Below are 13,914 nucleotides of genomic sequence, written 5' to 3' on the forward strand. Positions count from 1 at the left end.
ATTTTGTTTACTGTCTGTCTTTCCATCAGCTTATAAGTTTAATGAGATAGGTTCCTTTCTTTAAAAAAAAACACCAGGTTTATTGTGATATAACTCACTACCATAAAATTCACACCACTTGAAATGTATAATCCAATGGCATTTAATATATTAATTTTAAAAATTATGGTATGCTGTATTGTATAAAATGTGTCATTTTGGCCATTTTAAAACTATTTTTAAGTGTATTAATTCAGTGGCATTATCATTACATTCACCATGTTATGGAACCATCAACACAATCTTCTTCCAAAATGTTTTCATCACCCCAAACAGAAACTGTAACCATTAAGTAATAACTCTCCTGTTTCCCCTTTCCCAGCTCCCAGTAACCTCTAATCCACCTTCTGTCCCTACGCATTTGCCTACTCCAGATAATTCATATAAGTGGAACCACGCAATATTTGTGCTTCTGTATCTGGCTTATTTATGAGGCGGGGATCTTGTGTGTCTCATTCACTGTGCTCTCAGCTGAGACCGAACTCAGAATATACAGCACATGGTAGATGCACAACAAATACTTGTGGAGTCAATTCATCAACTTTAAGCAAGTCACAATTTTTCTGGATCTGTTTCTTTCTTTTTTTTTTTTTTTTTTTTAAGATTTTTTTATTTATTTATTCGGCAGAGATAGAGACAGCCAGCGAGAGAGGGAACACAAGCAGGGGGAGAGGGAGAGGAAGAAGCAGGCTCATAGCAGAAGAGCCTGATGTGGGGCTCGATCCCAGAACACCGGGATCACGCCCTGAGCCGAAGGCAGACGCTTAACCGCTGTGCCACCCAGGCGCCCCTCTGGATCTGTTTCTTAACTGTGTATCACCACTCATTCACATTCAACATTTTTTTGAGACTTTACAGTGTTCCAATCATTGTGCTTGCTCAATGAAATATCATAAGATGCAAAACAGCTGTTTCTGCTCAGTGAACATTCAGTTTCTTTTCTATCTGGGAATGTCATCTTCTTTGATTCTGTGTTCTTTTAGGATGGAAATACAGTGGACCATTGAGTAATGCAAGGGTCAGGGATGTTGATTGCCCACACAGCTGAAAACTGCATCTAACTTTTGACTCCCCAGAACCTACTGATTGCCTACTGTGACTGGAAGGCTTACCAATAACATAACCAGTTGATTAACATATATTCTGTATATGTATACATAACTGTGTGCTTACTCTTACAATATGCTAGAGAAAAGAAAATGCTATTAAGTCATAAGAAAGAGAAAATACATTTATAGTACTGTCCTTAGCAAAAAAAAAAAAAAAAAATCCACATAGAAGTGGACCCTCATGGTTCAAATCCATGTTGTTTTAAGGGTCAGCTGCATATAGAACAATGAAGCATATGGAAGTAAGGGAATCTCTGCCACACCTGTCAGAATATGTGATCCTAACTGCAGTGACAGATGTCAAAAGCCATACTGTCTTCAAATTCATTTAACATTAGCTGTGCCTTTCATTTTGTAGGGTGATAATGAGGGTCACATGAATATATATATAGGTTTCAAACTATCAAACTCTCCATAAATATAAGGTAAAAGTATTGTAATTTTTAATTTATGACTTTTTATGTTCTGGGAACTAAAAGCAAACTACTGCACTATATACAAATTCTAACGTAATGTACTTATAAACTTACTGACAATTGTGACACAACCTGGTTTTTTAAGTCAATGTTAATTATACTGTGCCTGAATTTTGTCAGGCCTGTTCCTGTACTGTTACATGTTGACCAACAAAGAAAGCTATTTCCAGACAAAGGGACCGACACGTGAAAAATATTACTAAATGGTACTAAAAACAAGGCACTTTGCTTTACACACTTTCAATACCCAGCAGAGCACACACACACATACCTTTGGACCGCAATGACAGGAAGAGGGCAAGCAGGTCTTACCAACCCTCTCAGCTCTTCAAACAACACTTGAGGATTTCTACTTGAAGGCCTGTCTTTCTAAGCTTGTGCTTTCAAAACGGGCTGGACTGATCCCAAATACTGAAGTAACAAATATTACTAAATTCTGTCATTTCCTCTACCGAAAAAGTGATTTTACTACTACTTCTGGTTGTGTGATGAAAGGTCCTATTGACTATTCAAATCCTCGACCAAGTTATGGACGCAGTATTAAATGACTTCACTCCTTTTTCTCTGGCACTTTAACACATGTCAATGCTTTCATCCACCTCCACTAACCTGGCTTATAAATTACTGAGGTGGGGCCATTTTAATAGTATGATTTGTTCGCATCTCTAGAGATGAAGTATAAATGAGACTGGCTGAGAAGACAAACTCTCCTTTGACGACATGTATTAGTATGTAACATATAGAAAAATTAATCTTTAAAAAGTTGGAATTTTTTTTACTGATATGATATGTGGTTAAGGGCCATACTAATTAATGGTTCTTTGATTTGTTATAAATAGAAATGTAATTAAGTGATGGTATTAAGGCCAAAGACAAAAATGAAACATTCCCCAAGAAAGAGTAAAAGATGGAACATATAGAGTTGAAGCAAAAAAAGGTTAAAGGTCACAAATTTGCTAAAAGTTTCTTTCTAAATTGTCAGAAGGGACTTCCTGAATGCACTCTGAAACCTAAAAAAATCCGTTTATAAAAAGTTTATTGTCCTCTCCTTCTAAAACTGACATAGTGACAAAAACATCAGAGAGCAAGCATCTTGCTCTAAAGGAGTTAACTTATCAATCTTAAACCCACACACAAGTGACAAGTGTAGTCTCTCAAATCTTCAAAAAGATTTTTAAGTTGCAGAGGATGCAAAATAACTAGAAACTATCTATTGCTTAAACAGATGAATAAAACTAGTTCAGCATGCTTGTGGCCTTGGTTCAGTTAAGAATAAAGTCAGAGGCTTCTTGTGCAGTGCTCCAAAGTGAGGACCAAACAGGTACTAGAGGCTAAGAGTCTGAGGTGCAGGGTTGACTTTCCCAAATTTTCCACTGCACAAAGCCTCCATCTTTGTCTTGTTTTCAAAGCAAGCTGGGCTATTAGTAGCACCTCTTTCACCATCCTCTGGCATTCCTATTGGGCCCACAGAAGAAAGAACTCAATGTGTGTATATGTGCACGTGGATGTACGTGCGGGTGCGTGTGTGTTTGTGTCTGCGGCTGAGATCTACCAGGAAATCCAGGCATTTCAGCTCTAGCTTTAATCAGGAGTAGGCTTCACCTGGAATCTTCCAACAGATTTTGGACCTTAGTGTAGGTACTTGGGGCAAGAAACAGAAAACAGGGCAAGGAGAGACAAACCTCTGCATTCAGAGCAGAACTTAGTTTCACCAACTTTCCTGACATCCTGTCCCCCAGACTCTGGACTCATGTGCCCTTTTCCACATTGGCTGACTTCACCTGGAGGTACTCTCTAATTTACTTAGACCTCCTCTCCCTTCATGCACTCTTAGGCCACTTCTGTCTAAGCACTGCCTTTTCCATAGTACGACAACTATAATTAGTAGCGTAAGACAGCCTTGAAATTAAAGTCCTATTTCTTTCTTTCTTTCCTTTTTTTTAAGCGGGCTCTATGCCCAACATGTGGCTTGAACTCATGATCCCAAGATCAAGAGTAGCATGCTCCACCAACTGAGCCAGCCAGGCACCCCTAAAGTCTTATTTCTTAGACTAAGGTACTTCTCTGCCAAAAATGGAGGGAGGGAAAGCATAGGTGTGGGAAGAATGGCACATGGAAAGATGAGTCACAGGCCAGAGACTGTGAGCAAGGCTGCCTGCCTGGGGTAAAGAACACGGGATAGCACAGTGGTAATAAGAAAGCAGTATGACCGGGAAGGCAATGAGTATGAGCTTATAAAGCAAATGATTAAAGACTGTAGACTCGAAATTTGATCCAATATTAGAAATGAGTAAGAATCGGGGCGCCTGGGTGGCACAGCAGTTAAGCGTCTGCCTTCGGCTCAGGGCGTGATCCCGGCGTTATGGGATCGAGCCCCACATCAGGCTCCTCCGCTATGAGCCTGCTTCTTCCTCTCCCACTCCCCCTGCTTGTGTTCCCTCTCTCACTGGCTGTCTCTATCTCTGTCGAATAAATAAATAAAATCTTAAAAAAAAAAAAAAGAAATGAGTAAGAATCTAAATGAAAATCAAATTAAAAAACATTAAACTGATATTTCATGACGGAAAGCAAGGCAAAGATGACAGCATATGGAGGAATAATTCTAGATCTATCAGGAAAGAATAAGAGCACTGTTCAGTGAGTCTTTAGATTCATATGCATAAAAAGCAGCCTTTTAAAAACAAAAACATCATAAATCTTCTTGCTTCTATTAAAAGAGAAGGTCTGAGGATACAGCTGATAATGCTTTAAATAAGAGTCAAACCATGGATACTCATCCATGTGATATTCCAGTTGGATATGTCCGAATAAAAACAAAGCACTGACGATGGTCTTCCCCTTTACAACTAGAAAATACACGGAATGTCTCCTTCTTGAAGTACAATCAAGTATGCCAAAGAAATGCTGCGTATTTCTTTCAGGAAAATGCAAACCCAAGCATCTGTTGGTCTTTCTACAGCATATGGAAAGACTTTATTTAAGTGAGATACTAACTGGCTTAATGTTGAGAAAGCCACAAAAACCCCAGATGGGTTGGAAGGACCACGTGGTTGGTCTTTTCTTTTGGTTCTTGCATAATAGGTGAGTAGACCATTAAGGACTTGCCAAAGGCACTAAACTTTCACTCCATAAACAACTCCCAATGCAAAATGAGTCCCTAAAAGTGGTTTAAGAGAAGAAAGTGATCTAAGAGAAGAAAGCTGTGTGAGAAACTAGAGGAAAGAAGTTATAAACACATACATTCAAGTATAGTCTACTAGCAAGTAACAACTCAGTAAAGGGCTTCTGAGTTCAGTAGGATTTCAACATGCACCCATTGCTTCTCAGTAGTATTTATAATGGCACGAAATAAGACTGTGGCCAAAAAAGAACTTCGCATTATCACTGTAAGTGGCTAAATAAAACAATCAACTGTAGTACTTATTTATAAAGAAGGAAGGTTAGCAATCCAAGGGAGTAGGTTTTATGTGGGAAGGAGAAAAGGAGTGAAGAGAAGTTACTTACCTGTGCTATATTTTTGTTCAGAAGATAGACACCATAATCAAATTGTAACTTCTCCCCTCCTTTTGGATATAATGGAAACCTAAAAAAAATTAAGTAGGATCAGAAGTTTTCCAAAGCTTGGGAAAAACAACCTCCAAATTATTGACAAAGATAGAAGTTCCTTGAATATAGCAAAAATATCTAAAGACTTGGACTAAATCACTTGGTTATAGTCACTGCAACCTATTATCTTAATATCTTCATAATTAGTCAAATCAGATCAATGGCTGCTTTGTTTCAAAAAAAAAAATTGAGGGGCGCCTGGGTGGCTCAGATGGTTGAGCATCTGACTCTGGTTTCGGCTCAGGTCATGAACTCAGGGTCTTGAGACTGAGTCCTACAATGGGCTCTGTGCTTAGCGGGGAGTCTGCTAGGGATTCTTTCTCTCCCTTTCCCTCTGCCCTCCCCCCCTGCACACCCGTGTGTTCTCGTTCTCTCTCAAACAAATAACTAACTTTCAAAAAAACTGAGTAGGTCATGCAAGGGACTAATACATAAAAAAGTGACCCACTAACCCCAAGGAGTTGAGGCCACTATGTTTCATATTTATGTATGATAAATTCACCACCCTAAAATTAAGATCCTAGAAGCTTTTTCCTCTAATACTTTGGGTCTGACATCTCAACTTCTATCAAAAAGAAAAGAAGACTGAGGGAAAAAAATCAGACTTGAAAGCAACATGTAAGATTTCTGTTTCTTTCAAGGATGGCCAGTCGAATCAACAGTACTAATATGAGTGAAAATTCATCCAAAAGTCATTCTTATCCACAGGAGTGGCTATTTGGATGTTACTTCTCCAAGGCAATGTCATACAGCTCTCATAAGACTTTCCATTTTAACCTGACTCACTGAATTAACAAAGGCATGAGATTTGTGGATCTTTATCAAGATGATGAGTTATTTTAGAGAGCAAGTTTCCCTCATTATTATCTTTTTCATATCCCTGCAAATGAAGAAGAAAAGGTTATATTATACTCATATTTTCCCAATTCTCAAGACTAACCATATATTTCTATCCTCTGAAATAAACAGACAAACACAAATCAATCACAATTTAGATAGGATCAAGAAGAAAACTTCACCTTCCTTAGTTTTGCAGTATATGATTATTCTCAAAAACAAAACTAATCCTATTGAAATGAAGGGAAGGTGACAATTAGTAGATGTTCTTAATTTCAAAAGATACATTCCATGAAGTTCGGTGGATACTGTTTTCCAGGAAAAATAAAATAAAGGAAATAATTTAAAACCTTTATATTAAACTCTTGAAAGTTGTTGATTACATACAGTTTCTGAAAATTAAAGGCACTGGGGAATGAGCAAGATCGTGAACTTTCTTCATTCTCTACTATGGGAACACCAAATGCTTCACACATCCATCAGGAAGATACAGCTTTGTATTTAACTGAAGCAGTAGAAAATAAACTAGGCCATGTGGTGTGGCCCTAAATTGAGATACGTTAAAATAACAGCAAATTCAGGATAAGCAAAGTGCAACACTAGGCTTTCCCAGGGTGTTTGGGAACCATCCAAATTTGTATGAGGTAGCTTCCAAAGAAACTACCGAACTGCAAAGACATAATAACACGGGGGCCTTCTGGCAGCAATCTAGTGGAGTCCTAAAGCTCTGTATTATGTAGTTGTTGTTCTATAAACCATCACATGTAGACTCTCTGCACAGCTCTCCAATCCCACACATATCTCCACTTTCAAGTTATCAATACGAAAACAGTTTCAAATGTTGTAAGAGTACATTGAAATAAGCACACTGAAAGCCAAGTCTCTAAATTCTTGAAAAATGGATCTTACAATATGGACTTCATTACTTCATCGGGACTTCTTTATAGAAAAAGTCATAAGGTGGGTATGTAACATTAAAACAAATCTGAAGAGTGATTAGAGCCAAAGGTTCAAATAGGACAATTTTAAGACAGATCGAACATTAGAACAGAGTTCATATCTTACATTGCTTTCAAATTCTTAAGGGGCCACATCAAGTTGAACAATATAACAGCTTCTAACTATTATACATTCAACTCACTCTGCAAAAGTACATGGATCTATAAACCTATTAGGCAATCTAGAAAAGTGAAATCCATTTTAAAGGGTAAAACCTATTACCATCAGGACATAAGATACAAAGCAAAGGCATCTTAATTCAATATAGACAGAGAATCACAGTAGCAAACTGTAGAAGGTTTAGATAAGAATGTGGTCATTCAAGTACAACTAGAAAAATGTCCTTAGCTCCACAAATAGGATTCATTAAAGGGAAGCATCACATTAAATAACTGGAGGAAGAACTATATATTTCCTACTATAAAACTCTTACAGAAAAGGCGATTAAAATGATTGACATTAAATTCATTTCAAATTAAATTATTTAATTTCCAAATTGTCTGAAAAGTTCACTAACTCTACATGGTACATATCAATGAATATAAAAGCAATAAATAGATTATGTGTGAGGATGATATGGAGCTCTTGAGTACGTAGTAATTTCAGTATGAAAAAAGAATTATGACATGACTACCACATAGCTACTGTGATCCCAGGCTGTATTAACAGAAGCAGAAGCAGATAATCAGGAAACATGCTACTGGCAACTACTTTGTACTGGGTCAGACTATCCTGAGAGATTTATGTTCAGTTCTGGGAGTTAATTTTTTTATAAGCATATAGGTGAACAATTGGGAACTTCTTATAGGTTATATTTCTTATAGGTTTTATAATAATCTCATTTGACTATAAAAAGCATGCAGTGAAGTAGAGTGGCCCAGTGTTTTTGTTAAAGAAACTGATTTGCCTTGATCACCTACTCAGTGGAAGAGACATGACTGGAGTATTAGGTCTTCGATTATAAATTCAGTATTCTTTCTATCACCTTTGAGTGCTTTAGAAAAGCAGCACAACCAAGTTCACTAGAAGAATGGGAGCTGTGGTCTGAGAGAAATGGCTGAAAGAACCAGAGATGTTTAGTCTGGAGCACAGAAGTCTCAGAGAAAACACACGAAAGACTTCCAGAGAGAACCAGAATTGTTTTTGTTTTCATGGTTTCAAACCGGGAGAACCGAAGTTAATGGTGAAAGTTACAGGAAAATTGATTTCACTCCAGAGTCGGTCAAAATCCAAAAGATCCTGGGTAGAGGCAGCCAATCAGAAGCTGGGCAACACATAATGGACATATATTCAGGGGGTTTAATAGGCGGAATGGTGGCCCCCAAAAGGTATGTCCATATCCAAATTCTGTGAATGTGATCTTATTTGGAAAACGGGCGGCAATTACGTTAGGGATCCTAAGAAGAGATCGTCCTCAATTATCCGGGTGGGCCCTATATCCAATACATGTCTGTATAAGGGACACAGAGGAACAGACACAGAAGAGAAGGTCATGTGATGATGGAGGCAGGAATTAGTTACACAGCTACAAGCCAAGGAATACCTGGCGCTGCTAGAAGCTGGAAAAGGGAAGGAAAGCTTCTCCATGAGAGCCTCTACAGGGAGTGTGACCCTGCTGACATCTTAATTTTGGAATTCAGGCCTCCAGAACTACGAGAGAATAACTTTCTGCTGTTTGAAGCCACCAAGTCTGTGATAATTTGTTACAGAAGCCCTAGAAACTGACACAGGGGTGTATGTGGGCGGTGGGGGGATCAAACACTGAATGACTCATTAGACTAGATGAAGTATACCTCCTCCATCTCCAAGATTCTGTAATACTGAATAAGCAAAACTAAATATACCGAATATAACTTCATTTTTCCTTCAGGACCCAAGAAAATATTTCAAGACTATAACGCCCAAGAGTCGTCATGATAGGCGACAGCTAAGTCCGCAAGGTAGACCTACTGAGGTGCCAGTAAATGAGATGAGAAAAAAAAGAGATTCATATGGATATGAATTCACACACACACACACACACACACACACACACACACACCGATCACTTCACATGTGTGTGAAGAATATATCTCACTCAATTTGGAAAAAAATTGTAAAAGAAAGTGATTTTGAATCATTCTTACTTTAAAAAGATACAATTATTAAAAGCACCACACTCTCCTCCCCAACCCAGACATTTTTACAAAAGACTCCAAATTGGTGACAGTTTCTTGCCTTCAAAACCCCACACCAAGGTCTGGTTCTTTAATGATTCAACTGGGGATAAGGATACGGGATAGTTAATTCCGATTTTTTATTGTGTATATTAGGATCAATTCTGCTCAGTGCATTTGTAGAAAATGTGACAATACAGACTCAGTATGTTCTGAGGTCATGACTTTACTTCAAACTAACATACTGTCTCCTGTTCAGATTAGTTTTCAACCTCCACTTTTATCAGTTACTCAGGCTTAGAAAGACACTCAATTTTTACCCACCTTCTTTGCCTTTTATATATGCAATGATTCACCAAGTCAACAGTTATTTTTCCTGTGAAACAGTCTTATCGCTCCATTCCACTGCCACTCTGAAAAGTTCCTTGTTGCTGTGGCCCTTGTGGGATGTTTCAGCAGCATTCCTGTCTACTCACCAGAAGCCGGTATATCCTTATCCTCTTATAAGTTTTTTTTTTTTAATCATGTTGCTTCTCAGCTCAACTTCCTAATCATTTGTTGTCTTCCACTCCCACTCCTCTGCCCAGCTTTCCAGGCCTAAGCGATCTGACTCGGCCACCTGACTTATGCAGCTCATTACGCTCAAGTGGTTTCCTCGCAATCTCCTGAGCACACAAAGCTCCTCACTCTCTGCCCTTGCTCGCTTCCTAGAGACGCTCATCTCCCCTTTCTTCCACCTGGCAGAGGAAAAGAGACTGTTTCACCTCGTCACGAATAAAGAAAAGAAAGACATTTTTCTACTGAGTCGAATAATATCACTAAAGCCTTACCTCTATGTCACTGCAAGTCGATTCAGTGACACCATCAGGCAGACCACAGGCCCACATACAGGATGGGAAGTGGCTGCAGTAGAGCGAGGTAAAGGGAAAGGAAATAAAGTCAGCAAGGTAAAGGGTCCAGGTCATGCCGGGTCTTATAAGTCACAATAAGGATTTTGGCTTTTCCTCTGAATGAGGGGAAGCTCTGGAGGGCTGTGAGGACAAACTGCAGAGGAGCAAGAAAAGAAACATGGAGAGGCCCCTGCAAAAATCCAGGCAAGAGAAGAGGGTGCTTTAAACCAGGATAGTAGCTGTAGAAGTGGTTCGAAGTGGTTGAATTCTCCTCTTTTGAAGACAGAGCCAACACAACTGGTTGGCAGATCTTATAGGAGGTATGGGAGGAAGGGGAGTCAAGGAGAACTTCAAAGTTGTTGGCCTAAGCAACTGACAGAATGAGGTTGCCATCTCAACACTGATAAAAGTACAGGTGGCATTAAAACAGACAGTTAGGGGCTGGCGTGAGGAACAGAGTGAGGGCTCAGTGCTAGAAGATTCTGCTGGAGAGGCCAGCAGAGGCCAGACAGGGCGGGATCCTGTAAACCTTAAGACTTCATGACTACATTCTTAAGGACAATGGGAGGATAACCAGACTTTTTTTAAGTGTGGCAGTGACAGGACTGGGGTTATACTTTGTAAAGAGCACTCTGGCTACCTTGTAAAAAATAAAGGGAACCAGGACCTGGGTAGGACGCTGCTACAATGGGCCAGGCCAGAATGGAGACAGTTTTGATTAGGGTCCCAGTAGTGGAGAGGAGTGTGTGTGAATAGATTTGCGCTATAATTGATGGGTGGAACTGAAAGGACTTTGCGATAGATGGGTTGTAAAGGTGGTGAAGAGGGAGGAGTCCAAGGTGACCATTTGATGTCTCGATTGAGTAAGTAGGTAGAAGGTGGTGTCTATGAAATGAGACCGGGAACACTGGAGGAGGAACAAGTATATATGTCATTTATGATATAATATATATAAAATATATGTGCTGTACAAAATTTTATTATGTACAAAGTTAGAAGAGAAATTTGGGGTGAAAATATTAAGGAATTATAAAAATTGAAATGGCGGGGGGGGGGGGGCGCCTGGGTGGCTCAGTCCGTTAAGTGTCTGCCTTCAGCTCAGGTCATGATCTCAGGGTCCTGGGATTGAGCCCCACCATCGGGCTGTCTGCTCAGCCGGGAGTCTGCCTCTCCCTCTCCCTACCGCTCTGCCTACTTGTGCTCTCTCTCTGTCAAATAAATAAGTAAAATCTTAAAAAACAATTGAGGTACTAAAGCCATAGATATTGAATGAGATGGCCTAGAGAAATTACAGAGAAGACAGCTATTGCAGAGCCTTGAGACTATCAACAAGGGATGGGGAAAATGAAGAGCAGCCAGAAAAGGACTAGTCAGAAAGATTTGAGGAAAACCAAGTGTCTCACCAAAAAAGCTCAGAGAAAGTGTTAACTGAAGAAGGAAGATAACTATCAATAGTCAAATGTGGCTGACAGATTGGCAAAATGGACATGGAAACATGTCTAATGGATGTAATTGTAAGAGTTCATTGGTAGGTAGCTTTGGTAATATGGTAAATGCGAGTTTAAATGAAGTAGTTGGGGATAACGGAAGGCTGGTATGAGTTCAGGAGTGACGAAGTAGGAAAACGGAGCTGAAGAGAATCTGGCACAGAGAAAGGTGAGCTCGCTAACAGGAGGACAGAGCGAAGCATAGCAAAACTTCCTGAGAAGGTGAGATGGACCGGCTTTCCATCCTACAGGTGAGGATGTAGGAGAAATATCTGCCTTAGATGGCAGGTGGGATTATAATGGGAAGGATGAAGGAAGATGAAAAAAGCCTGGATGGATACAGTTTACCTATTTGACAAATTTTCACTGAACTCACACTGTGCCAGCTAGAGTGCTGGCGGCAGAGATAGGAGGGTGAGCAAACACAGACAATGAAGCCTGGAGTCCAGTGGACTACACAGGCATTGCTCACATAATCACACTAACAAATATATAATTTATAAATTAAGTACTCAGAAGGTAAGAACACTATTCCAGAAAAGAGGCAGACAAAAACTAAGAGTCAGGGAAGACCTGTGAAAGAAAGTGAGACTCCAGCTGAGATCTCAAAGCTCGGTAAAAGCTAAGGGAAGGAATGTTCCAATTAGAGGACGCAGCATAGGTAAAGGCCCCAATGTCAAGAAGGAGCGTGCTGCCTCAAGGATTGGAAGGAAGGCCAGTATATTGGACTGAGGGGAGTTGTGCGAAGAGATAAAGCTGAAGCTGGATTGGAGGGGAAATTATGCAGGGCTCTCTACCCTAGAGAGCCTAGATCATGGTCTGACTTTTTTCCTCAGAGAAACAAGAAACCATGGAAGGACTTTAAAGAAAGGTGTAACTTGCTCAGAACTGTATCTGATACCTTCCTTCTTAAATGAACACTTTCTCTTTGAACTTTCCTGATGATGACAGATTTGCATTTTGAAGAAATTATGGCTGATTACAGTGGAAAATGGTCTGGAGAAGGTGAGACCAGCTTGTTGCAATAAACTAGGGGAGAGATCATGGTTGCTTGGACTAAGGTGGTGGTATTAGAAATGGTAAAAATAATGGGGCGCCTGGGTGGCACAGAGGTTAAGCGTCTGCCTTCGGCTCAGGGCGTGATCCTGGCGTTGTGGGATCGGGCCCCACATCAGGCTCCTCCACTATGAGCCTGCTTCTTCCTCTACCACTCCCCCTGCTTGTGTTCCCTCTCTTGCTGGCTGTCTCTATCTCTGTCAAATAAATAAATAAAATCTTAAAAAAAAAAAAAGAAATGGTAAAAATAAGACTAATTTAGAACGCTTTTAGGAAATACAATCATTAAGATTTGGTTATGGGTTGGAAGCGAAATGATGGAGAGGGAGAGATCATGGATAACTCTTAATGTTTGTTTTGCTGAACCAGACAGGAGCTTGATCAAATGGTAGAACAACTTGAACAAAGACATGTAATAGAACTGCTCAGCACTACTGGGAGCCCAGAAGTAATTATTAATCATGAGTCTATAATGATGCTACTGTGTGACTTTCTCTAGACACCTGCGAGTACAAAGAAAATGGAGAGCAGGGTTGTAAATTGACAAAAAGCCACAGGGGGCAAGAAGAAGGTGTTACTAAAATAATGGGCCATAGCATCTAAACTGGAAAAAAGGGGCCAGGGTCTAAAGTCACCAAGAGGAGCAATGAACAAGTGGCTGAACAAATGAGTGGAAGGAGAGGAAGTAGTCATCAGAGAGCAAGATGCCTGAATCAGATTTTGGATGTGAACCGAAATGATGACGTGAACTGTAAAAGTGAAAACAATGAAATGCAAGAGGTCATTGATGACAAAGATCAAGAAAATGAGAGCCCAGGGTGTTGGATGAATCATCCACTTGGGTGTTAATTTCACCCATAATAGCAAGACTTTGAATAAGAGAAACAGAAAGAGTATTTCTCTTTCCTAAGTTCTCTGCTTCCTCTGTTTGTCAGTTGCCAAAATATCTAAGTAAGGGCATTATAACTGAGACTGGTAGGGGAAAGAGTGGTATAGTTGAATATATGTCTCAAAGCAGAAGAGTTCTTGTATGTTTACTTTACCAACAGAGTAATGAGAATCTAGAAAAAGCAATGGGGAGAAAGAACACCCTAACCTCACCTCCTAAATCTGAATACCTAGCGTTTAAAAAAATGTATAGCTACCAATGGAAAGGATATAGGAAAAGTGGGGTCCTTGGGGGAAAATTCAGGTTCAATTAAGCTGAACTCTGATAAGAGCCTGAAGATATAGGAGAGTTTGTTGATTATACAGATGCA

The 13,914-nt window shown here is 39.7% G+C and overlaps 1 protein-coding gene across 3 annotated transcripts in view; it reads right to left on the minus strand.

Moving 5' to 3' along the window:
* UVRAG (UV radiation resistance associated) overlaps nucleotides 1-13,914 on the minus strand; it is a 295,641-nt gene that overhangs the window by 71,987 nt on the left and 209,740 nt on the right. For all 3 annotated transcript variants that reach the window (XM_026518125.4, XM_057317031.1, XM_057317030.1), the window contains one exon: nucleotides 5,129-5,207. In XM_026518125.4, coding sequence (XP_026373910.2) covers nucleotides 5,129-5,207 — 79 coding nt within the window. The remainder of the gene's footprint in view (nucleotides 1-5,128; nucleotides 5,208-13,914) is intronic.

This window comes from Ursus arctos, unplaced genomic scaffold (assembly GCF_023065955.2).
Source record: "Ursus arctos isolate Adak ecotype North America unplaced genomic scaffold, UrsArc2.0 scaffold_22, whole genome shotgun sequence".
NCBI lineage: Eukaryota > Metazoa > Chordata > Mammalia > Carnivora > Ursidae > Ursus > Ursus arctos.